At 48.9% G+C, this 25,916-nt stretch overlaps 1 protein-coding gene and 1 long non-coding RNA gene across 4 annotated transcripts in view; both read left to right on the top strand.

Moving 5' to 3' along the window:
- Positions 1 to 8,921, top strand: part of LOC129544338 (uncharacterized) — a 31,320-nt gene extending 22,399 nt beyond the window's left edge. For all 3 annotated transcript variants that reach the window (XR_016035527.1, XR_016035528.1, XR_008683437.2), the window contains one exon: positions 136 to 8,921. This is a non-coding gene — a long non-coding RNA (uncharacterized LOC129544338). The remainder of the gene's footprint in view (positions 1 to 135) is intronic.
- Positions 8,922 to 13,234: 4,313 nt separating this feature from the next.
- EPOP (elongin BC and polycomb repressive complex 2 associated protein) lies at positions 13,235 to 16,433 on the top strand. Its single transcript, XM_055407720.2, has 2 exons — positions 13,235 to 14,821; positions 14,908 to 16,433. Exon 1 carries the CDS (start codon positions 13,680 to 13,682, stop codon positions 14,817 to 14,819), a length of 1,140 nt encoding a protein of 379 aa, XP_055263695.1. The 5' UTR covers positions 13,235 to 13,679; the 3' UTR covers positions 14,820 to 14,821; positions 14,908 to 16,433.
- Positions 16,434 to 25,916: the final 9,483 nt, after the last annotated feature.

The raw sequence follows: 25,916 nt of genomic DNA, 5'->3' as shown, positions 1-25,916 counted from the left end.
GAGCGAGTGACCAGCACAAAGGCTGCTGGGGGGCAGGGGGTGGTCCCCTCTTGATGGCTTTGCTCCTAGTGCCCAGTGGGTGACATGTCCTGTGTCCATTCCTACGGAGTGACAGCTCTGCTTTTGGCTTCTCAGGCTCCACCTCCAGGTGATCCCTTCCACGTCTCTTGTTTTGCTAAGAAGCTGAAGTCAGTTTCCCGGACCCCTGATTGATTCATCTCAGAGTCACAAAGGCCGGTAGTTCTTCCCTTACTGTCCTATGAAACCTCTCCATGACATTTGCTCCCCATGACTGTCCTGCATGTCTCACTGTCTTGAGTCCACCTTTGCAGGGGTCCTTTCCCCTTCCCGTCCTGAAGCGGGGTGGGGGGTCCTCTTCTGGATCCACAGGACCCTCCCCTGGAAATGCTCACTCCTGCCAGGAGTTTCTCCCTTGGCTTGTGGGCCTGTGACTTAGTCCTGACAGCCCTCCAGCCCCCGCTGGCCTTTTCCAGATCTCTTTAGATCGTACCCACTTAGATTTGGCTCCCAGTTCCGACCCAAACTGAACTTGACTTCTCCCCACCCCTTCCTCTTGTAGGTCCCCTCTTAGTCAGTAGTCTCAACCTTCTCTCCTGAGACAAAAATCCCGAAGGTCCTTCTCAAATGTTTCTCTTCCTTTTTCTCTGAGCCAGCCCCAAGTCCCATAAAATCTACCTTGTATACACCTCTTAAATTGAAAAAGTTTCCCTGTTTCCCCTCAACACAGCCCTTTTTCAGACCAGAGCCGTCCTATAACCAGCGTTGGCAGCTGCCTCCCCACAGGCCTCTCAGACCATCTTGCTCGTCACTGTACCCTCCCCATGGTTCCTGGAAGCTGCCTGGGGACCATGCTCCTGCCCTGCAGGCTCCAGGACCGCATCCTCAGGCAGCTACCCACCCGAGGGGGAGTTCACACCCCCAGGCTCCAGAGACAGATAGACTCTAGCCGAGAGAGAGCAGACAGTCCACACACCCTTGACATCAGTCTCTGGCCCATTTGGGCTGAGCAAAAGAGACAGCCTAGCTCTGTGTTCACACTCACCCTGGAACACTCAGGGAAAACAGGCCTCGGCAGAAGGAATGGAAGAGTGTCCTTGCTTTGAATGAAACACCAGTGAGGGATAAGTTAAGCTAATTATCCAGTCGTGCCGGAAGTCAATTACAGACATTGTCATGTTATAAACACCATTTCTCAAGAGAGCGTCTTGGAGACATCTGTGCAGCTGGAGCCTGGGCTCCTCATCTTCCCCTCCAACCTGCTCCATCCCCTCCTGCATTCCAGCTTAGAGCTGGGGCTCCCATTTCCTCTCTTCCTCACAGCCAATTGGTTACTAGTGCTGCTGATTCACTTTCAATACCTGTCCATGCTCATGGTTACTGCCTTCCTATTGGTCTTCCCTAGCTCTTACTGTGACCTTGGCTGAGTGACTAAATGAGTCCCCCATTTTTTTTCATCTGTAAAATAGACTATTTCTTTTAAACACAGGGCAGGTTTCACTTATGGGCTTCCCTGGTGGCTCAGATGGTAAAGAATCTGACTACAGTGCTGGAGATACAGGTTCCATCCCTGCCTCGGGAAGATCTCCTGAAGGAGGTCATGGCAACCCACTCCAGTATTCTTGCCTGGAGAATCCCATGCACAGAGGAGCCTGGCAGGCTATAGTCCATAGGATCACAAAGAGTCAGACACGACTAAATGACTCAGCACACACAAAAGGTTTCACTTAGATCAAGTATGCACCTAGCATAGGGTCAGTTCAAGCTGAGCATTCAGGAAATACTAGTTCCCTGTTCCTTTCATGCCTCCCCATCCCTCCTGCTGATCGTGTGATTTCCTTTGCTTGAAAGTGGTCCACAATTCCCCATCCTACAGGATAAAGTCCAAATTTCTTATCAAGGCCTTCAGCCCTTTGAATTCTGGTTCCTGTTCTCACCTCTGTTCAGCCACTTCATTATTTAAAGCATAATCATTCTAAAGTGTTGTCCCACAGATTTCTTGTTGGCTTTAAAGGAAGAAAATGCAACTTCTCCCAGAGAGATGGGCTGTCCCCATGAGTCCTACCCATCAGCAGCATTCTATCACTAAGAGCAGAGCTCGGGCACCGAGGACACTGCAACATAGTGCTCGTGACCCAGGAAGTGTTTTTGCCCATGTAATCAACCTGAATCTAATGGAGCCTGTGAGTCTAATTTCCACTTTACAGGAAATACAGGGTAAACACCGCCTCAAGGGAGCAATCAGAGAAATCTAGATGGTGGGACATGGTGTCTGTAATTTACCTGAAATGCTTTAGCAATTCAACTCAATGGCATAAGGGGGAAAAAGATTATTCTAGATTTAAATGAGATGGAAGAGACATAACCAAATGCAATGTATTTGGTTATGTAGACCTTTTTCAGATCCTAGTTGGAACAAACCAAAAAGCATTTTGGGGGAACAATTAAGGAAAACTGAATATGGGCTGGGTATTAGACGATACATGGAATTATTATTAATTTTGTAAAGGGTGATTATCGTATTGTGCTAAGAAAACTTCCTAAAGTATTTAGGGGTCAACTGTCATGCAAACTTGAAATCATTTTAAAATATTTTGGCAAATACAATAAATATGTTAATAATTATAGCAGCCAGCCACTATGGAGAACAGCAAAAATAGAGTTATCATATGTTCTGCAATCCCACTCCTAGGCATCTATCTGGAGAAAACTCCAGTTTGCAAAGATACATGCACCCCTATGTACATAGCAGCACCATTTACAATAGCCAGGGCACGGAAGCAACCTAAGTGTCCATCGACAGATGAATGGACAAAGAAGATGTAGTATAAAATATTACTCAGCCATCAAAAAAAATGATGCTACTTGCAGCAATATAGATGGATCTAGAGATTGTCATGCTAGGATTAAGGTTAGTGAGGTAAGTTAGATAGAGAAAGATAAATACCATATGGTGGCTCAGATGGTAAAGAATCCGCCGGCAATGCGGGAGATCTGGGTTCAATCCCTGGGTTGGGAAGATCCCCTGGAGGAGGGCGTGACAACCCACTCTACTATTCTTGCCTGGAGAATCCCCATGGGCAGAGGAACCTGGTGGGCTACAGTACATGGGGTTGCAGAGTCAGACATGACCAAGTGACTAAGCACATCACTTATATATGGAATCTAAAAATATGATACAAGTGAACTCATTTACAAAGCAGAAATAGACTCACAGACAGAAAACAAATTTATCGTTACCAAAGGGGATAGCAGGAGGAAGGGGGAGAGATAAATTGGGAGTTCGGGATTAACACATACACACTGTTTTGTGCTGTGCTTAGTTGCTCGGTCATGTCTGACTCTTTGTGACCCCATGGACTGTAGCCCGCCAGGCTCCTCTATCCATGGGGATTCTCCAGGCCAGAATACTGGAGTAGGTTGCCATGCTCTCCTCCAGGGGATCTTCCCAACCCAGAGACTGAACCCAGGTCTCCTGCATTGCGGATGGATTCTTTACTGCCTGAACTACCAGGGAAGCCCAAGAACACTGAAGTAGGCAGCCTATCCCTTCCCCAGAGTATCTTCCCAAGTCAGGAATTGAACCAGGGTCTCCTGCATTGCAGATGGATTCTTTACCAGCTGAGCTACCAGGGAAGCCCAGATAAACACTGCTATATATAAAATAGGTAAATCACAAAGACCTCCTGTATAGCATGGGGAACTATACTCAATATCTTATAACAGCCTATAGTAGAAAATAATAATAACCAGAAAAGAATCTGGAAGAGGAATATATGTTATATAGATTGCATATATATTATAGATGTATGTAACAGAATCACTTTGCTGTACACTTAAAACTAACACAACATTGTAAATTAACCATACTTCAACTAAAATAATTACTAACATAAGTAGTCATCTCGGTAATGGGTATATGGGAGTTCGTTTTACTATTCTCTACTTCTCTTTAGGTTGAAATATGCATAGTAAAGATTTTAAAAATATATATGAGTGCCAGTTATGTGGTAGTCACTGAGCTAAGGCAAAATCTAATGTGGCTCTTGAGTGTGATATGTTTCAAGGGAGAGGAGAATAGTACTAATAAGTGAATAGAGACAAGCTTTGAAGGAAAGGTATACAGGTCTTGAGTGGGAAATGGTGATGATAACTGACCTGGTCACGGTCTGGAGTGGTGGGGAGCAACTTCCTCCCAGGAAGGACTGAATGAATCAGCGGAGCTCTGAATAGAAGCAGGTGTGGGCCAGGCCCAGAAGAAAGGAGGAGGGTAAAGTGTATGGTCGGAGGGAATCATATGTGCTAAGGGAGCTGAGGTAGCTGGTTACTTGGGCACTAAAGGAGGAGGGGTCTGAGTGGCTGAAAGGAGAGTGGACAGCACAGGGGAGCTAGAAGGTGAGGGAACCGGTCCCCTTGCCCCCTGCCCCCCCGGGAGGACCTGTGGGAGGGTTGTTGGTTACTGCTGTACCTTACCTTTGAGCCAAGTTAATGGTTTCATGCTTCATCCCAAAAGCAATGGGAAGCCATCAGCGGGTTTTGAGCAGTGGGTTAACACAATCCAGTTGGGTGGCTATATACAGAATATGGCAGGATGTGGGGGTGCCAGAATGGAGGTGGGGATAAGCAGACCTGGGGTGTAGTGATCACCTGACGCCAGGTGCCAGGGTGACACCTGGGTTTCTGACTGTGGGAAGGGGAGGAGGGAGGAGCCGTACACTGAACCAGGGTTGCTGGAAAGCGGAACATGTGGCAGATGGTTTGAGACAGGTTGGGTCTATGGGGCTTTTGAAGTGCCTGAGGTGGAGGCCAAGAGGGCATGGCGTGTCTCGGTCAGTGCAGGAAGGCTGGATGGTACCTGCGCAGCGGACCCAGAGAGAGAAGAGGGACGTTCTGGACAAGCCTTAAGGAACCTTGATGTTTGCTTGGGCCAAGAAGGGGAGAGGGAGCCTGGGCTGAAGACCGAGCGAGAGGGAGCAGCTGGTGAGGCAGGAGGACACCAGGCAAGTGCGGTGCCCCGAAGGTGAGGGACTAGAAAATTCCTGGAAAGAGGAAGTGGCCAACCATGTGGGAGGTCAAGACGGGAGGGCTGAGGAGAGCCTGCCAGTTCTGATGAGATGGAGGCCACTGGAACCTCAGCAAGAGCTATTTTGGTGACCGGTGGGAGTGGAAGCAGATGGAAGCGGGCTGAGAAGGAAGTGGGAAGTGCAAAAAGGAAGGCAGTGTGTAGACCGCTCTTGGGGGAAGTCTGACTGTGAGGGGTAGAGAGATGAATGGGGTAGGGACTGTGGGGTCAAGGGGGAGATTTAGCTCCCTAGTGGGAGAGACATGCTGATGGAGTTGGTAAGAAAAATAATAAGGGGTGCCTCTCAGAGGGCATTTGGCACTGGAGCAATGCCAGTCCCCTTTCAGCTTAGCAGGAGGGCAGATGTTGATGGCTGGTAGTTGGCAGCACATGGGCAGGCACTTGCTTGCCTCTGGTCTTTGCCCTCAGCGCTTCCTCAGCTGGAATTCTCCCATGCTTCCTTTGAGTACTTTTGTTCATCCTTTAAGAGCCTACGTGGTAGATTACTATCTTCTGTGAAAAGACTTCCCTCTTCTACCATCACCCTGCTTCTATCAGTTCAAGGACCATAGTTGTCCTTCGATCACTACTTCCCAGATTAGCCTAGACTGTCCATCTCTCCCACCAGAGCCTGTCTTTATTGCCTCTGAGTTCCTAGGCTCTAGTACAGGGCTTGCTACAAGGGAGGTCCTCAAGGAATGTGGAGGTGACTAGATAAATGAACTAACTACAGACATGCAGAGGAAGTCTAACAGGAGGAGGGGAAGCCCAGAGTAAGGAGATGGAGGGGGAAGGATGGGGAGCAGGGATGGAAAGGGGAAGAAACAGGAGAGGGGACAAGGCTAAGCCTCTGCCAAGAGCCCTTGCATTTATCAACAGCTTTTATGGACCATGCACTAAATATATGGATTTCTCTTTTAAGCCTCACAATATCCCCAGAAGGAATGTTGTCTGCTGGCACGTTACCTGGCTCCTCCTAGTTAACTAGAATATATCCTCGAGGTGAAGTGGAGTTTGTCTGTCTTGCTCACCACTGTGCACAAAGGCACATAGATAAGGTGTCAGATAAAACATAGGATATTCAGGTAAATTTGAATTACAGAGAAATAGCGCTTGCTTCATATACTAAAATTGAATTACAGAGAAATAATTTTGTTAGTATGTGTTTCATATTTGTGTGTGTGTGCTAAATTTGGCAATCCTGTACATAGTAGATGCTTAATAAATATTGCTGAATAAACATTGCTTGATTAAATGACACCATGGGGATGCAAGCAGTAAATTCCAGATGGTGGGAAATCTAGATGACAGTAGGGTATCTTCACTGAATGGGTAAGTTTCAGGGAGAATATAAAAAGAGAGAAAGGAGGAACTTATAGGTTAAAAGAGAATTAAGAGACATATCAACCATGTGAAACCCTTCCTTGGATCCTAGTTCAAATAAACTAAATAAATTGTAGAGAAAAATATTTTAAGATATTAATAATTAGAAATTTAAACACTGGCTATTTGATGAAGTTAAAGGATGGCTTAATTCTTTTTAGTTTTGATAATAGCATTGGGGTTTTTGTTTTCAAGAGTCCTTCTTATAACAATATGTACTGAAATATTCTGGAATGAAATCATATGCTATCTGGAATTTGCATCAAGATAATATAGAATTATATTCTCTATCTTGTGGTGCTTATGGGTATATTCATTTGTGAAAACTGTTCATTCAAACTATACACCTAAAATGTGCATTTTATTATATGTAAATTGTACCTCAGTGAAGTTGGCTTTTAAAAAGTGGGAGAAGAGAAGGAAATGGATGAGGATAAGGATGAAACAAGATTGGCCATCAGTTGATTTGTTTTGAAACAGAGTGTTGGGTACATGGAGTTTCACTATATTCCTCTGTAACTTTTGTATGGGTTTGAAAGTTTCCATAATAAGTCATTTTTTAAATGGCATAAAGTTCAGTTCAGTTCAGTTCAGTCGCTCAGTCGTGTCCGACTCTCCGCGACCCCATGAATCACAGCATGCCAGGCCTCCCTGTCCATCACCAACTCCCGGAGTTCACCCAAACTCATGTCCACAGAGTCGGTGATGCCATCCAGCCATCTCATTCTCTGTCGTCCCCGTCTCCTCCCGCGCCCAACCTTTCCTAGCATCAGAGACTTTTCCAGTGAGTCAACTCATCGCATGAGGTGGCCAAAGTATTGCAGTTTCAGCTTTAGCATCAGTCCTTCCAATGAACACCCAGGATTGATCTACTTTAGAATGGACTGGTTGGATCTCGTTGCAGTACAAGGGACTCTCAAGGAAGATGCTATTTTGGGCTTCCCTGGTGGCTCAGTGGTAAAGAATCTGCCTGCAATGCCGGAGCCTCAGGAGATGGGGGTTCAGTCCCGTCGGGTCAGGAAGATCCCCTGGAGAAGGGAATGGCAACCCACTCCAGTATTCTTGCCTGGAGAATCCCATAGACAGAGGAGCCTGGTGGGCTACAGTCCATAGGGTTGCAAGAGTTGGACACAACTGAAGCACCTTAGCACATATGCATTTCTATTTTACATACGAAGAACTAAAGCAGAAACTGAGACTTCCCTGGTGGTCCAGTGGCTAAGACTCCACACTTTTAGTCAGTGTGGTTTGATCAGCTCAGGTTTGATCCCTGGTCAGGGAACTAGTTCCCATGTGCCACAGCTAAGACCTGGTGCAGCCAAATAAATAAATAAATAAAATACAAACAGAGGCTAAGTAACTTGCCCCCAGGCACACCACTGGTAAAATGAGCAGTCTGGAATATGAAGAGATCCATTTGACTGCAGAACTTTAGCTATTAACCTCAGCAAGTTTCCAGAGCGAAGTGTAGATGTTGTCTAAGGGATGGTACAACCCTCTTGGTTGGCACAGTGTGACTTAGGGAATTCTAGAAGCAAGATGGACAAAAATGGTGGTGGCTGTTAAATAATGGGATGAGAAATGGCTTCTCCCTTACATTCATCACCCTGAGGCAGACGGACTGTTATCAGCATCCACTTGGGACCCAGCTGACTCTGACATTAGTCGGCAGCATGAACTCGGGCAAGTCACTTAAAATCTCTGTCCCTTATTAATAGACATTTTGACAATTTCTTTAAAAGTTAAACATAAATTTACCCTAGGACCTTGCAATCCCACTGTTTATTATCTACTCAAGAGACATGAAAACATGTCTGCACAAAGACGTGTACACCAGGGACTTCCATATTCCCAGTGCAGGGGGCCTGGGTTCGATTGCTGGTCAAGGAACTAGATCACATATGCCACAGCAGAGTCGGCATGCTGCAACTAAGATCTGGCGCAGACAATAAATAATAAATATTTGAAAAAAAGACTTGTATGCCAAAATTCATAAAATTATTTATAATAATAAAAAAGTAGAAACAAGCCAAATGTGTTTGGATCAACAAAATGGGGTATATCCATACTTCATCAATAAAAAGGATACTTCAGCAATAAATAGGAACAGACTACTAATATATGCTACAACATATATTAACCTCACAACAGTATCTTTTTGTAAAAGAAGTCAGATGCAAAAGACCACTTAGGGCCTTTGCATTTCTATGAAATGTCCAGAAAATGAAGATCTATATAGACAGAAAGTAGCTCCCTGGGGTGGGAACAGGGAGGTACTGCAAGAGGGGATGAAGGATCTCTTAGGAAATGTAAATTTTTTTAAAAGGGAAAAGGAAAAAACATAAAATCATAGTGAGACATTAACATTTTCCTGAGAAAATTTTATCAAGTGCAGAAAAAAAGAATAGGAGCATCTTGAATGATGTCATTAACAATTTAAATATAATAGATTTATATTTATATTAATTTTATTGATCATATTTAAACTCTTGCATCTCATACATTGTTATTAGATTTCCATAGGACATTTAGAAAAGCTAGAAAAAGATAAACATTACTAAATTTCGAAAAAGTAGAATTCTCTCTTTTTTGTGATTCAGTTATACATATTCACATATATTATTTTTGAAATTAGGGAATGTAAAATTGAATTGTTGTGATGGTTGTATAACTGTAAATTTACTGAAAATCATTGACTTAGACACTTAAATTGGGTTCTGGATAGTATGTAAATTTTTAAAAATTAAAAGTATCTACCTCATGTGCACTGCTGCTGCTGCTAAGTCACTTCAGTCGTGTCCGACTCTGTGCAACCCCATAGACGGAAGCCCACCAGGCTCCCCCGTCCCTGGGATTCTCCAGGCAAGAACACTGGAGTGGGTTGCCATTTCCTTCTCCAATGTGTGAAAGTGAAAAGTGAAAGTGAAGTCGCTCAGTCGTGTCCGACCCTTAGCGACCCCACGGACTACAGCCTACCAGGCTCCTCCATCCATGGGATTTTCTAGGCAAGAGTACTGGAGTGGCTTGCCATTGCCTTCTCCGTCACGTGCACTATCTCACACCAATCAGAATGGCCATCATTAAAAAGTCTACAAATAACAAATGCTGGAAAGGGTGTGGAGCAAAGGGAACCCTTCTACACTGCTGGTGAGAATGTCAACTGGTGCAGGCACTATGGAAAAAAGTAGGGAGATTCCTTAAAAACTAAAAATAGCATTGCCATATGGTTCAGCAATCCCATTCCTGGGCATATATCCAGAGAAAACTATAATTTGGAAAGATACATGCACTCCAGTGTTCATAGCAGCACTATTTACAATAGCCAGAACATGGAAGCAACTTAAATGTCCATCAGCAGATGAATGGATAAAGAAAGATGTGGTATATATACACAATGGAATACTACTCAGCCATAAAAAAGAATGAAATAATGCCATCTGCAGCAACATGGATGGACCTAGAAATCATCATACAAAGTGAAGCAAGTCAGAAAGAGAAAGACAAATACCATATGATATCACATACATGTGGAATCTAAAATATGTCACAAATGAACTTATTTACAAAACAGAAACAGATTTCAGACATAGAAAACAAACTTATGGTTACCAAAGGGGAAAGGAGGTAGGGAGGGATAAATTAGAGGAGTACGGGATTAGCAGATACAAACTACTATATATAAAGTAGATAAACAGCAAGGTCCTACAGTATAGCACAGGGAACTATATTCAATATCCTGTAACAAACCATAATGAAAGAGTATGTACATGCATGTATAACTGAATCACTTTGCTGTGCACTAGAAACTAACACAACATTGTACATCAACTATTATTCAATGAAAAAAAGTTGTTCAGTAGATAAGTCATGTCCGACTCTTTCCAACCCCATAAAACTGAAGCACACCAGGCTTCCCTGTCCTTTACTATCTCCCGGAGTTTGCTCAAACTCATGTCCATTGAGTCAGTGATGCCATCCAACCATCTCATCCTCTGTCGCATCCATCTCCTCCTGCCCTCAATCTTTCCCAGCATCAGGGTCTTTCCCAGTGAGTCAACTCTTCACATCAGGTGGCCAAAGTACTGGAACTTCAGTACCTCATAGAATTATTATGGGGATTAACATAAAGTTCATAAAATTAACATAAAGTTCTTAGGACAGAGATTGGAATGACATCAGTACTATAGAAATTACTATTCCCCACTGTACCTTCCTCTGGGGAAAGTGGGCAGGTCCCCCGCTCCCAAATCCTTGAACACAGGCCTTTGGATGAGACTCAGATGAGCCACAGAAAGGGAAGCCTGGCATCCAGGTCTTGAGGGGTCCTTCCTATCCCTTATTCCTAAGGAGTCAAATGGGATCCTGTATCCAGCCTCTGGGAAGGACAGGTTTCTGAAGAAACCGTTCTCCTCATCCAGGCTGAGGACGGGGTCGAGTGTCCTCTACCGTATGCAACAGGAATTGCAACAGCTGGGTCAGCCCACACATCATTTCCACCCTCCTGATAAGGTTTGTGAGGAAGTTACTGTTGTCTCTTTTCACTGATAGGGACACGTTGAGACTCAGAGTACCCAGGTAACCTGCCCAGGGTCGCACAGCTGGCACCCCTGGTCCAAGCATTCTGACAAGGAGGTTCCACGACTCCAGGTTTTTTTAGCTGGAGAGTTACTCACAACCTCTGCTGTTTCACTGCTGGGCTGTATTCTGGGGTGTCTGATTCAAGGAAGGGGAAGAAGGGAAAGTGGAGGTGGAAGGAATTCCCCCTCCAGGGATGGCCTCAATGATCCCTAATAAAGTAATGATTCCCAATGAAGCCCCTAAATGCAGATTTGTGGGACTGGTGACTTTCAAACTGGGAGAAAGGAGCCCATTGATCTATCCCTATATAAGATTTATTCATTTATTTATACTAAAAATTTTCATGTGTTCTCTCCTGTCAACACTGTGCTAGGCACGATGATGCAAATATAAGTGAGGCTCTAGGCCGTAAAAAGAGTTTCCCAGCAATGGGAAACTCAAGCCCACTGGTAGGACCCAAGCCCACTCCGCTGGCATCTTAGCTGCAGAGTATGGAGTAGGGTCAGATTGAAGCACATGCCCCCTCCTCCATAAGCAAAAGAAATCTGGTATTGCAGTCTCCAGGGTAAAAGTTTTCAGCACTGTCCACCAAAAGAGACAACTGTGAAGATCATCATCCTTCCAGAACTTTCCTCCAAACCTGCCAGGATCCCAGGATCCTCCCAGGCAACTTCCCTGCAGACTTCTTCTGTAGAAGATGCTAAGGGGTGAGTGCTTGGAGCAAAGGAACATCACGGCCCCTTGTTCCTCAAATACTAGCCTTACCTTGGGGTCTTCACCTCCAGCTTCTGCAAAAGGGTTGTAAGGGAGCAGAGCTTCCTGATCCCTTTCCGCCCAAATGTTACGGGATGACATGTCAGGGAAACAGTACTTCTGTTGTCATCACCAGAAGGACCAGGATACAAGCTGCATTATTTGTTTCCTTAGAAAACCCTCTCTTACCCCTGCCCGGGAGTAAGATATTTCTCTCTTTGACCACCCATCACCCCCACACAAACATACCCTTATTCCAAGTCATCATATCAATCTCTCTATATTTCTGGGGATGGGAAGCAGTCCAATGACCCTATTTTTATCAAGAGAGGAATATTCCAGGGATTCATTCATTCACTTACAAATATTTATTGAGCACCTTAAGTCTGGGCACTGTTCAAAGCACTGAGGTTGCAGAAGTGATCAAGACAAACTTCTCATCAGCTCATTTTCAAACTAATGGGAGAGACAGACAGTAAAGAGAAATACATTCACAGATTTTCATATAATAGTGAGCTCTACAGAAACTAAACAAGGGTAAGAGGATGGAATGCGCTGCGGGTACATGGTCCTCCCTTATCAGGGTTTTTAATGGAATTCACTTTTTCTTTGCTTTACTCTTCCTAGGGGAGATAAGAGTGAGGGTCTATGTATCTCCTCCTCTGGTCTCCTCAACCCATTTTGGCAGTTCAAGCCTCACAGGGCATAATCTTGGGATTTGAGGGGGGTGCAGCAGAGCCAGCCCCTCAGAATTTGCTCAAGGGGCCGGTTATAAGTTAAGTGAGAAATGGAAACAGGTACTGAGAAAGTCTATTTGTCATCTTTCGTGGGTGTAATGATACTCTTCCTCTCCAAATTTAATTCTTCCTTTTTTCATCTTGCACACACACTCACTGAATTCCTAACTATTCATTCAACGTTTTTTGAGCCCACTGTGTACCAGGCACTGTTCTAGGCGACCGAAACAGAGAGGTAGGGAACATTCTCTGCCCGCAGGAGTTCTTGCTATGCAAAGCTGCTAAACAACCTCTTTTCATCTTTTTCAACTTCGCGTTGAGATTCACCTCTGTTTGACTCACGCAGCCCCAAAGGGGTAGATGTGGACGTTCCCATTTTACGGATGCGAAAACCATGACCGCTGAGGAAAAAAATGAAGTGCTTTGCGGCGACTAAACCCTGGGACGCCAGTGCGCCACGTGCAGCGGCGCATTTAGCCGGTCGGTATCCCACCGGCGCACGCACCCGCCTCTCCTGCCTCCCAGCCGCCGCCGCGCCGGGTCCACGTGTGTGTGTCTGTGTGCGGAATGGGGATGGGGGCGGTGCCGCGGGAGGGGTGGGGTCCCGGCCAACGTCACAAGCAGTGCCGCCCAATCAGCGGCGGGCTCGCGGCCCCGGCGCTGGTATTGGGGCAGCGAGGGGGCAGTTCTCTATAACGCGGTCTCCGGGAGCCAGCGGGGAAGAAAGAAGCCGAGCGGGCGGAAGGCGCCCTCCCCGCCGCCTGGGCCCCGGCACCGGGTGCCGGGCCCGGGGTCCTTCCCGCCTCCCGCGGCCGCCGGCCGCTTTGTTTCCCCAGCCTCTGCGCTCCGGGCAACTCAAGAGGGGCTCCCGCCGAGGCTGCACAGGGCTCGCGGCGGCAGGAAGGGCGGCCGACCGCGCCGGGACTCACAGGGACCCAGGAGTCCGGCCGCCGAGAGGGCCGCGTGACGAGAGCGAAGAGGGACCCGGACCTCCGTGGCCCACGGGTGCGGGCCGGGGGCGCTCGCGAGCAGAGACCTCCCCGTCGAGGGGGGGCGATGTTCCCCTCGCCCGTGGGCTTTTCGGGCACTCAGGGCATCCCGCCGCTGGGACCAGGGCCCCCTCAGTGGGCACCCCCCCGGAAAGTTCCATGGAGACTCTGTGCCCCGCTCCCCGCCTCGCAGTGCCGGGGTCCCCGCGAGGGTCACCCTGCTCCCCCACACCCCGGAAGCCGCGTCGGGGGACCCAGGAGTTCTCTCCTCTGTGCCTGCGTGCCCTTGCCTTCTGCGCCCTTGCCAAACCCCGGGCGTCCTCTCTGGGCCTGGGGCCTGGGGAGCTGGCGCCGCGGGCTCCGGTGCTGCTGGGCCCTTGCGCCCCGCTGTGTCCCGGCGGCAGGGCCCCGGATGGCCTGAAGCACCTCGCGGGACAGGCCGGGCGGTCCAGCGATCCCAACTCCCCTGCCCGCCAGGATGCCGACGCCGCAGTGTGCCGGGGCCGCGGCGAGGAGGAAGAGGGCGGAGGCAGTTTCCCGCACTTCAGCGCTCGCTCCGGCGTACCTCCCGGCCACTGCCCGGCGCCCCGGCGCCCTCGGGAATCTCCGACCAGCTCCGTCTCGGCTCCGCCTAGGCCAGCCCTGGCTCTCGACTCTCAGTCTGGCCCCGCCGCTAGCCCGCATCAGGAGCCAGGTTCTCGGCCTCCGCCGCCACCTGCGGGCCTCTCCTCTGAGCCCATGGGGCCTGGGGCCGCGCCGGAACCGCCCCCGCCGAACCAGACGGCCGCAGTCGATGGAAACCCTCCGAAGGTCGCCCCCGAGGCACCGGCCTCCAGCCCCTCGACGGCCAGCGAAGCTCCGGCCGCGCCCGGCGATCTCCGCCAGGAACATTTCAATCGTCTGATCCGCCGCTCGAAACTGTGGTGTTACGCGAAGGGTTTCGCCCTCGACACTCCGAGTTTGCGCCGGGGGCCCGAACGGCCCCCAGCCAAAGGGCCAGCCCGAGGAGCCGCCAAGAAACGCCGGCGGCCGGCGCCCCCCCAACGCAGCGCGCAGCCCCGCCGACCTACCCCGACGCTCCCCACCACGAGCACCTTCAGTCTCCTCGACTGCTTCCCCTGCCCGCCGTCTCTGGTGGTGGGGGAGGACGGAGACTTAGGGCCGGCATCCTCGCTTCGCCTCCAGGGAGACGCTAAGCCCCCGCCTGCCCACCCGCTGTGGAGGTGGCAGATAGGGGGTCCCGCTGTCCCTGAGCCCCCCGGCCTCAAATTCTGGGGAATCAACTTGGAGCAGCCCTGAGCGTGAGACCTCTTCTGCCAAGGGGGGAAAAGTGGGGGCCACAGCCAGAAATAGAGCCTCATTTCTCACCTTTGCCTGTCCTCTTCAGGTTTTATGGGCTGTGGTCAGAAGGACCTCAAATGACAGTGATCTTCAAGCACCTAACTGGTTGCAGTGACACCCCCTCCCCCTCATCCTTTGGAGAAGAACCAAGGACTGGAGTCGGGAGAAGGCTTAACCGAAAAAGGCTTAAAGACGTAGATTCCAATCCCTCCCCTCTTCCATCTCGGATCTCTGGGGGCAGGGCCTTCACCCCAGGGGGAGTCGAGGAGGCTACAACTCAAAGAGGAGGAAAAAAAAGAGGGAGAGAGACCTTGGTGATGGACAAACCGGTTGTTTCTGTGGGCGAGCCTGGGGATGGGGTGGGGGCCGTGGTGGGGGTGGGGAGGTGATTGGCAGCTCCCTGGGGGCATCCTCTACCCCCACCATCCAGGCCTTTAACCCTTCACTCCCCTCAGGCCTTCCCTAGCCTCCAAGCACCACTGTAGCCTTCATGGAGACCGGAGCAGCTTAGGCAAGGGTAAGATCACCCTCTCCCGGTTCTTTTCCTAGGGTGCCCCCAGTCAAGTGACCCCTAGTTACCGAGGTCTTCATTCTCAGCCACCAGTCTTTCCCCTTTGTCCAGTTTTGGAGTTTCCTTCAGTATTCATTTGCTTTCAGGTTATAAGATCTGATGGGTAAAAGAGGACACCCCCCACCCCCCCACCCCACCCACCCTGACCCCTGCCATGAGTCTGCCACCTCCTCTAGTTTAATCCTGGTATTAGGAGGAGCAAGGCTGAGGAACCTCCTGCCCTTCAGAAGTACATACTGCCTGGGGAAGGAGACAGAGACCATCCCAGGGAAAGTAATGGAAGGTGGAAGAAATCAATAAAATCAGACCAAACAAGTTGCCCTTCCTTCCAGGTCCTCTCCACCATTTAAGGATGGAGGGCGTGGAGGTAGAGGGCACGCCTAGGGCCATTCTTTGGACACCCAAACTCAGCTTCCTTCAAGGCTAGAAACAAGACAAGCTGCTCTTTGTGGAGGGGGTAGATGAAAGGGCTCTTGGCCTAACCACAAGGTCCAGTGGGGTGTTTGAAGGGGCTCAGTTTGCGTCTGGATGGGAACTGGGCTGAGGAACCTTTAGCATTCTCCCCCCACCCAACTTAAGGCATTTCGGGAGTTGTCAGGGACCTGATGGATCCGAAAGAGGCAGGGCCGGGGATTAGTTTGGAGGTCAGAAGTTCTGTTTTCCTGGGGGAGGGGAGCGAGTCAGAGGGGAGTGGACTTACTTTCTCCACCCAGGTGAGGTCTGGGGAGTTTAGCTCTTAGGGAAATTCCAAGTTTAGGTTTGAGGGGAACCTGGGGGTTGCCGATCTGCCCAATAGTGAGGGACCCAGTGACCCTTCTGCCCACACTAGTGAATATTGTTTTTTTTCCCCTTTTCCCCCAAGAAGGGAGGAGGGAGGAACAATTCCCACATATGATACCGGGGAAGGACTTGTCTCCTTTTCTGTGAAAATGCTTTGTAAAAAGTTGTTAATGTTTGCATAGAGCAGATTCTTGAAAAAAAAAAAAAAAACACTGTTTTGGACCACAAAAGTTTTGTTTGTTTTAAAAGCTGTCTCTTTTAATTTTTCTTTTGCTGGGGGTGGGAGTGGGGGTGGGGTGGGTGGGTGTGGGTTGGGCAGTGCTCTCTTTCTCCTCAACATCTGGCCTTTATGAACCCTGCTGACCTCCCCTCCCCCTCCAGCTGTGTTGTAGGGAGGAGGGTGGGGGAGTGCCTTCCATGCCTGTGCTTCAGGGGTATCCATCTTATCTTGCCCCCCAAGAATGGGGAAGGCCGAGGAAGAAGGCAGACGTGAGGGGTGGGGAGAAAGTCACTGTGAAGTGGAGGTGGGGTTCGCCCGCGCGCAAGGTTTGCAAGGAGAAATTGAGAAAGGCAGACTCCAGTTTTTAAAGGGCTCCTTGCTTTTCGTCGGGTCGGTTTTGGCCCTTTCGACCAGCCTGGGTGGGATGCGTGAGCTCTGGGCGGAGGAAAGGAGCGGTGGGTCATGAAATACTCTTTGGGAACTCTTCTTCTCTGAGGAGTGGGTGAGGATGCTGTTCCTTTGGTTTTCCTCCTCCTCCAAGTCAAAATATTAATCTTCACCCTGGAAGGGGGCTGGGCAGTGAGTTAAAAAACACACCTTTGTCCAAACCTGGAACTCCTCTCCTTGCAGAATGGAGACTCAGAAGTACCCCTAGAATCTTTCTAGTCAGTTTAGAGAGTAGGGAGCTATGTTACTTTCCTTGGGCTGCTGCAACAAACTGCCCGAACCTTGGGGGGCTTGAAACAACACAACTGTATTCTCTTACAGTTTTGGAGGCTACAAGTCTGAAATCAAGGCGACTGTGGGCTGTGCTCCCTTTGGAGGCTCTAGGGGAGAACTCTTGGCCTCCTCCAGCTTTGGGTGGCTCCAGGCTCCAGGCGTTCCTTGGCTTGTGGCTGCGTCCCTCCAATCTCTGCTTCCATCTTCACACGGCCTTCCCCTCTTCTGTCTCTTGGAAGAACACTTGTCATGGGATTTAGGGCCCACTTGGATAATCCAGATGATCTCTTCTTGACAACCTTAATTTAATTACCTCTGCACAGACCCTTTCTCCAAATAAGGTCACATTCACAGATTCTGGGGGCAGTGGAGTTCCTTCGGGGACTTACCTTTCCAGTGCCACCATTCAGCCCACTACAGAAACTTAAGTCCCAGGATGGAGAAACTTGCTCAGACTTCCTGGGTAAAGGAATCATGTGCTGGGTTGGTGTGGGGCATAGCCCCACTAGAGCTGGGGCCACGAGCCTCCCTGAACTGGAGCCCTTGCTTTCCTCAGGTTGAACCAAGGATGCTGGGACTCTCCCTTCTGCTAACAGAGGCGGGGTGGGCGGACTCTCCCCAGGAAGTCCCCAAAGAAGCACTCCCTCCCTCCCTGATTTCCTCCACTCTCACTTGGTGTGTCTCTCAATGTCTCCAGCTCCTGCTCCCTCCCCTCTTTCCGTCCCTCCCCTCCCCCAGCTCTACCACCGGCCACCCTCGTTTTTGCCTGGATGTGGAGGTTGAAGGGTCTTGACTTCTGCCTGGGTCTCTAAGTTCCCTTCCTGGGTTATCTCAGGTCCTTTAGTCCTAGAGGGTCTCTACCTCTCAACAGCTCTGGGACCCGGGGTCTGCCCCTGGGCCACCTGCACGACCCTGAGACGGGGCGCTTCTTTCAATTTTCTTTCCAAGGCACCTTGCCTGCCTTCCCTTTAATCCCCTCTGCTCATCATCACCCCCCTCCCCCTGAGAGCCTCCCGCTGCCCCACACTGACTGCCTCTTGCCTCTTAAATCTTTGCGGCTTGATTCCTGCCCCCGAAACTGCTCTTTCCAGGGTCACCCATGACAACCCCTAATCACACATCCAGTGGTTGCCTCTCAGCCGCCCTGGCCTCTGAATCACTCCACGACCTGTGACGCTGCTGGACGTGCGCCAGGGTCTCCTGACTTTCTCTCTCCAAAGTTCATCTTCCTCTGTCCCCAGGAAGCTTTAATACGAGGCAGACCTATGACATAAGGTGACATCTGCCCTCTGTCCCCATGTCTCCTCACATGACTTTTTTTGTCTTCTCCCAAGTCTTCCGTAAGTAAGTGACTCCCAGATGACTACCTGCCCCCTCCCTCCAGTCAAGCCCCTCTCCTGAACTTTGGTGCCGTGTCTCTGCCTGGACGCTGGCAGCTTTCACTCAGGAAGCCCATTGTCTCCACTCCCTGCTCACATCAGTCCCCTGGTCAAGTCCACTTTCTGGTTACAGCTCTCCTTGTCATCTCAGCACCGTGAATTCTTCCCTGACTTCTCCCATTTGACCCACTTTTATAAATTTCCAAGCCTTCCCCTGCTTCTGGCCTCGCCACAGAGCCTATCTATCAAAGGAGCTTTCAGTTGCACCGGAAAAGCAGGACACATAGTCTCCTCCTTAGGATGTGTATCTCTTATTCTCTCCCTCATGGTGCCACTCCCACGAGTCTGGTCTGGACTCTTGCCCACCTAACTAGTTTCTGAATCTCTGGTTCTTCTCTGATACCCTCATATTACCTTCTTACTCAGTGGGTCCCCTGATTTTATTAAATACAGCCTCCTTGGCCTGTCTATTCTGTCTGATTTGGCTGTAACTCTCCTGTCCAGCCCATCCCTGTTACTTCACTTTATACACCCTGTGGTCCATCACACCAGAATGCCCTTCCTTCCCCAGCCACCCACTCTTTCTCTATTTTCATTTCCCATATATGATGCCATCTCCTCCATGCAGTCTTCCTTGATTCCTCTAGGTGGATGTGATCTGTGCCACTGCTAGACCTTCTTCATTCTTTTGTGTCTGGGGAGAGGTAGTAAAGTGTGGTGGAAGAACATGGGCTTTAGAGCCAAACACTCCCGCTTTTCCTCTCCGCGGAGAGCCGGAAGCTCGTCAGGCTACTCTAAGGGAATCACCTTTCATTTCATTGCTTTGACCTTCACTGAGAGTCACTGACATGAAATGGCGGCCACTTGGAAACCACTCCTGCGAGTAAAAACTTCCCAACGAGACTCTGTTCAGTACGCCAAATCCCCCTACGAATTTTAAGATAGAAAATTAGGGTATTGATAAGGTTCTAATTGTGATTTTTCTTGCACCCTCTAAAGTTATCCTGTGTATCTTGCTTCATTTTATTTAGGTCCTGTACACGGCAGCACCGAACGCATACTGGTCCAATGCAAAGTGCATATTACAAAAGGGTTATCAAACAGGCTGCACCCAGCTTGGCCAGTGGAAGTTGGGAAGCCTGCAGTTCCAGAAATGTCCACTAGATGCTGCTGTCTGCTAGCGTGAGAAGGAGGAGGGACGCAGGCGAAGGCTGGGTGGGGAAGGTCTCATTCTTCCAAGCAATTGAACACCTCCCGGTGCTGGGGCTTGGGGAGAGAGAGGTGGAAGACTTGGCCTCTGCACACAGGGACTTAGCCAGGGGATTTGCAGGCATTATTTTGCTTTTATAACAATAAGATAGATATTATTATCTCTGATTAATAGATAAGGAAATCGAGGCTCAGGAAGATTAATCAACTTGCCTGAGTTGGTACAGCGAATGCAGACGCAGAGTTTCACTCTGAACTGTCTGCCTGGGTTTTTGTGAATAGAGGTTATCATAGCAAACACGTACATGGCTTGAGCTAGGTACTGTTCTAAGGGTTTTATACTTAGTCACTCATCTAATCCTCAGATGAGGGTTAGATGAGGTAGGCACCATTCAGTTCAGTTCAGTTCAGTTCAGTCGCTCAGTCGTGTCCGACTCTCCGCGACCCCATGAATCACAGCACGCCAGGCCTCCCTGTCCATCACCAACTCCCGGAGTACACTCAAACTCATGTCCACAGAGTCGGTGATGCCATCCAGCCATCTCATTCTCCGTCGTCCCCTTCTCCTCCCGCCCCCAACCCTTCCCAGCATCAGAGACTTTTCCAGTGAGTCAACTCGTCGCATGAGGTGGCCAAAGTATTGGAGTTTAAGCTTTAGCATCAGTCCCTCCAATGAACATCCAGGATTGATCTCCTTTAGAATGGACTGGTTGGATCTCCTTGCAGTATAAGGGACTCTCAAGAGTCTTCTCCAACACCACAGTTCAAAAGCATCGATTCTTCGGCGATCAGCTTTCTTCACAGTCCAACTCTCACATCCATACATGACCACGGGAAAAACCATTGCCTTGACTAGACGGACCTTGGTTGGCAAAGTAATGTCTCTGCTTTTTAATATACTATCAAGGTTGGTCATAACTTTCCTTCCAAGGAGCAAGCGTCTTTTAATTCCATGGCTGCAATCAGCATCTGCAGTGATTTTGGAGCCCAAAAAAACAAAGTCTGACACTGTTTCCACTGTTTTCCCATCTATTTCCCATGAAGTGATGGGACCAGATGCCATGATCTTTGTTTTCTGAATGTTGAGCTTCAAACCAACCTTTTCACTCTCCTCTTTCACTTTCATCAAGAGGCTTTTTAGTTCCTCTTCACTTTCTGCCATAAGGGTAGTGTCATCTGCATATCTGAGGTTATTGATATTTCTCCCAGCAATCTTGATTCCAGCTTGTGCTTCTTCCAGCCCAGCGTTCCTCATGATGTACTCTGCATATAAGTTAAATAAGCAAGGTGACAATATACAACCTTGACGTACACCTTTTCCTATTTGGAACCAGTCTGTTGTTCCATGTCCAGTTCTAACTGTTGCTTCCTGACCTGCATACAGGTTTCTCAAGAGGCAGGTCAGGTGGTCTGGGATTCCCATCTCTTTCAGGATGTTCCACAGTTTATTGTGATCGACACAGTCAAAGGCTTTGGCATAGTCAATGAAGCAGAAATAGATGTTTTTCTGAAACTCTCTTGCTTTCTCCATGATCCAGCGGATGTTGGCAATTTGATCTCTGGTGCCTCTGCCTTTTCTAAAACCTGCTTGAACATCTGGGAGTTCACGGTTCACATACTGCTGAACCCTGGCTTGGAGAATTTTGAGCATGACTTTACTAGCGTGTGAGATGAGTGCAATTGTGCGGTAGTTTGAGCATTCTTTGGCATTGCCTTTCTTTGGGATTGGAATGAAGACTGACCTTTTCCAGTCCTGTGGCCACTGCTGAGTTTTCCAAATCTGCTGGCATATTGAGTGCAGCACTTTCACAGCATCATCTTTCAAGATTTGAAATAGCTCAACTGGAATTCCATCACCTCCACTAGCTTTGTTCGTAGTGATGCTTTCTAAGGCCCACTTGACTTCACATTCCAAGATGTCTGGCTCTAGGTCAGTGATCACATTATCGTGACTATCTTGGTCGTGAAGATCTTTTTTGTACAGTTCTTCTGTGTATTCCTGCCACCTCTTCTTAATATCTTCTGCTTCTGTTAGGTCCATACCATTTCTGTCCTTTATCGAGCCCATCTTTGCATGAAATGTTCCCTTGGAATCTCTAATTTTCTTGAAGAGGTCTCTTGTTTTTCCTATTCTGTTGTTTTCCTCTATTTCTTTGCATTGATCACTGAGGAAGTCTTTCTTATCTCTCCTTGCTATTCTTTGGAACTCTGCATTCAGATGCTTATATCTTTCCTTTTCTCCTTTGCTTTTTGCCTCTCTTCTTTTTACAGCTATTTGTAAGGCCTCCTCAGACAGCCATTTCGCTCTTTTGCATTTCTTTTCCATGGGGATGGTCTTGGTCCCTGTCTCCTGTACAATGTCACGAACCTCCGTCCAGAGTTCATCAGGCACTCTATCAATCAGATCTAGTCCCTTAAATCTATTTCTCACTTCCACTGCATAATCATAAGGGATTTGATTTAGGTCATATCTGAATGGTCTAGTGGTTTTCCCTACTTTCTTCAATTTAAGTCTGAACTTCGCAATAAGGAGTTCATGATCTGAGCCACAGTCAGCTCCTGGTCTTGTTTTCGCTAACTGTATACAGCTTCTCCATCTTTGGTTGCAAAGAATATAATCAATCTGATTTCGGTGTTGACCATCTGGTGATGTCCATGTGTAGAGTCTTCTCTTGTGTTGTTGGAAGAGGGTGTTTGCTATGACCAGTATAGTCCCCATTTTGCAGATGAAGAAACTGAGGTACAGAGGGATTAAGCCCACACAGCTACAGAACTGTACCCTTAGAGTTTGTGCTTTTTTAAAAATTTATTTATTTATTTGGCTGTGCCAGGTCTTAGTTGCTGCACATGGGATCTTCAGCCCTCCTTGAGGCATGCGGGATCTTGAGAATGTGAAATCTTTTTAGCTGTGGTTTGTGAACTCTTTAGTTGCAGCATGTGGGATCTAGTTCCCTGACCAGGGATCGAACCTGGGTCCCCTGCATTGGAAGCAGGGTGTCTTAGCCACTGGACGACCAGGGAAGTCCCTACAGTTGGGGCTCTTAATGACCACCCTGCTTTCATGTTTCAACACCCCAGTAGCAACCAGGTACAGACCCAGGGTAGTCTCCCACCATTTGGAGACCGTAGAGCTCTGTGCCAGAAACACAAAGACACAGAGCCTACCCCATGGAGCGTTTAGTTGCACGGGACACACAGGACACACAGTCCCCTCTTTAGGATGCGGGCTCTCCACACATGTGCTGGGTGACTCTACCTGAGTGGATTCCACTCTCTGGGCTTCAGTTAGAATCAGAAGAAACTGTAGCAGGAAGTGACTGTCAGACACAGGAGAGCTGTTATTCATAATTTTTTGCAAAATGATAGTGCTTAAAAAATAGAGGTAAAGTTATCTACTTAAAAATTTTTTTAAATTTTCTGGCTGTGCTGGGTCTTCACTGCTACTCTCTACTTGCTCAGGCTTCTCATTGTAGTGGCTCCAGAGCATGTGGGCTTCAGTAGTTGTGGCACATGGGCTGCACATGTGGGATCTTCCTGAACAAGGGATCGAACCCATTTCCCCTGCACTGGCAAGCGGATTCTTAACCACTGCCCCACCAGGGACGTCCCCAAGATATCTACTTAAAAGTGCCTAAAAAATTCAGCTTGATTATATTTACACATGGATATACCTGTATGGTCACCACCCAGGTGTAGGTGAGTAACATTTTCCAGCCCTCTAGGAAGCTCTGCCTGTCAATAATCACCGGAGATAATCACCATGCTGCCTCTGTTAACCAGAGATTTATTTTGCCTGTTTTTGACCTCCATAGAAATGGAAGGTACTTTCTGGGTCTGGCTTCTTTTGTTCAACCTTATGCATGTGAGCTTCATCATGCTGTTGTGTGTGGCAGTGGTTTATTCTTTTCATTGCCGTGCAGCAGGGTTTCATTGTATGAATATTCTACAATTGATGTATTCTGTTGATAGATGTTTGGGTCATTTCCAGTTTTTAGCTTCATGCATCAAGCTGTGCAGCACAGTTTTAAATGAATTGGGAAGGCAGTGAAGAGAGCTAACATTTACTCAGGCATTAACTGTCCTGGACAATGGGCTATGAGCTAGAGATAAGAAATGATAAAACTCCCATATTTTTCTCCCCAAAGCTCACAGCTTAGGAAGGGAGAGAGATGAGTGTGCAGTCATAGGACAGCATGACCAGCATGGAGATGGAGACCCATGTGGCTGATGGGACAATGGAGCAAGTCAGGGAGGACTTGCCAGAGGAGGAGGTTATATGAGTGGAGGCATGAAGGGTAGGGAGAAAATCGTGGCTTGAGTGAGTGGGCCTCTTGAACAGATCACATTGCCCGGAACACAGGGTTCGTGTGACAAGTGATGAGGGCAGTGGTGAGCAGAATGGTAGGATCCTGACCTTCTTGTTTGTGTGTGTGTGTGTGTGTGAAAGAGCCCAATCATCAGTGATCATGCAGCTGAGGCAAGTGTGAAGGAGCTTAGTATAAGAGGCTGTGCCAGGAGGGCTTGCCCTGGTCAGGGAGATGGAAGAGGCTTCTCTGGGGGAAATGAAGCTTGAGATGAGCTTGGAATGATGGCTAGAGGTTAACAACAAGGAGAAGGAAGGAAGAGTGTTCCAGGCAGAGGGAACAGAATGGATAATTGTCCTCGGGCTAGAGCGGGGAGCAAGGCACATCAAAGAGCCAGGTATAGCCAGGGCCAAGTCAGGGAGAGGCTGGGCAGAGGTGGGTATGGTCTTGGAGGCCCAGGTAAGGATCCTGGCCTGTTCCACCAACACTAGGAAGATAGAGATGGGTTTTTAGTCGGGCTGTGACAATCAGATTTACGGTGTTTGGAGAGAATCACTGTGGCGTGGGTGTGGACAAATGGGACAAAGGCAGGCGTGTGGAGGCTGGTGAGGAGGCCACTGGCAGAGGCCAGACAAGAGATAGCGGTGGCCAGCCTTGGGAGGACGGATGTGGGGGGATGCAGATATGGAGTGAAGTGGATCCAGTTCAACTGCCTGGATGTAGTGACGGTTAGACCTGGGGGATGAGGGACAGGGACGTGACAAGAGCAAGTCCTGGAACTGTGGCTTTAGACGCTGGGTTGACAGTGAGACAGGAAACATTGTGCTGGGTGAGAGCAGAGGGAAACCTCCTGAGCTCAGGTTTGGGCACGTAGAATCCAAGGTGCCTTTGAGGCATCCAAGTGGCTAGGTGGGCCGGGCGGTCGGAGAAGCGGGCAGGGCCAGAGATGCACTCATGGGAGTCACTTGGGTGTCCTTGGGAATGGAGGTTGGGAGGCTGGATGGGGGCTCCGGGAAAGACTAGTAAGTGGGAGAGAAGAGGGCTCAGGGCTGGGAGCCTCACGTGGCACTGGAGAACGGTATGAAGTGGGCAGAGGCAGGGAGATGAGTTTGGAGCCGGTGAGAGAAAACGAGAGAGTTTTCGGGGAGAAGGAGAGGAGAGGCCTTTATAAAGCAGAATTGTAGGCCTTGGTGATGGGTGAAGTGTGGGGTGAAGGCGGGAGGAGTCTAGCTTGAATCTCAACTTTTGGCCTTGGTGCCAAGGTGAGTCTGCTGTTCAAGAGAGAGATTTGGGCTGGGGATAGAAGTGTTTGGAGTCAGCAGTGTATGAGTGAACAGGAATGATCAGGGAATTGTGTGTCCTGTGGGAAAGATCCAAGAATAGAACCCTGAGGGACATTAACTAAGATGACAGGAAGGATGGGGAGGGGCGCCACCAAAGCTTTGGCGACCCCTGCTGGTCATCCACCAAAGTCTGCGCCCGGAGGCTGCTCGGGTGGACTTGCTTCCCAGTTCCCCCCTGCCAAGCCTGGCTGTGTGATTTCAGCCCACCAGTGGGAGGCCAAGGGAGGCAGTGTGAGCCCTTCTCTGCCTGGGCTGTAAGACTCTAGGTATATCCTCCGTGCATTCCCTTTCTCCTTCCTGAGGCTGGAGCCCCACAGGGCGGTCACCCAGCTTTGGTCTTGAGTCACTGATAAGCCCTAGGGGGCAGTGCAGCAGCACCACAGAAACACCCTGGGTCTCCAAATGACCGTGTGAGGGAATTGCCTCACTGACCTGGAATGTGCACTCAGAATGTGAGCGGGCCTAACCATTCTTGTTAGGCTAACTAGTTACACTAGCTGGGTGAGGCTAAATTGTATTAGCCTATTTA

This window comes from Moschus berezovskii, chromosome 20 (assembly GCF_049115385.1).
Source record: "Moschus berezovskii isolate FMDL1 chromosome 20, NW_MosBer_1.0, whole genome shotgun sequence".
Taxonomy (NCBI): Eukaryota; Metazoa; Chordata; class Mammalia; order Artiodactyla; family Moschidae; genus Moschus; species Moschus berezovskii.
The sequence above is the reverse complement of the archived record's forward strand: the minus strand, read 5'-3'. Positions and strand labels throughout refer to the sequence as shown.

Coding starts and splice junctions, on each gene's coding strand:
- EPOP (XM_055407720.2), top strand. CDS start 13,680: ATGGAGACTCTGTGCCCCGCTCCCCGCCTCGCAGTGCCGGGGTCCCCG.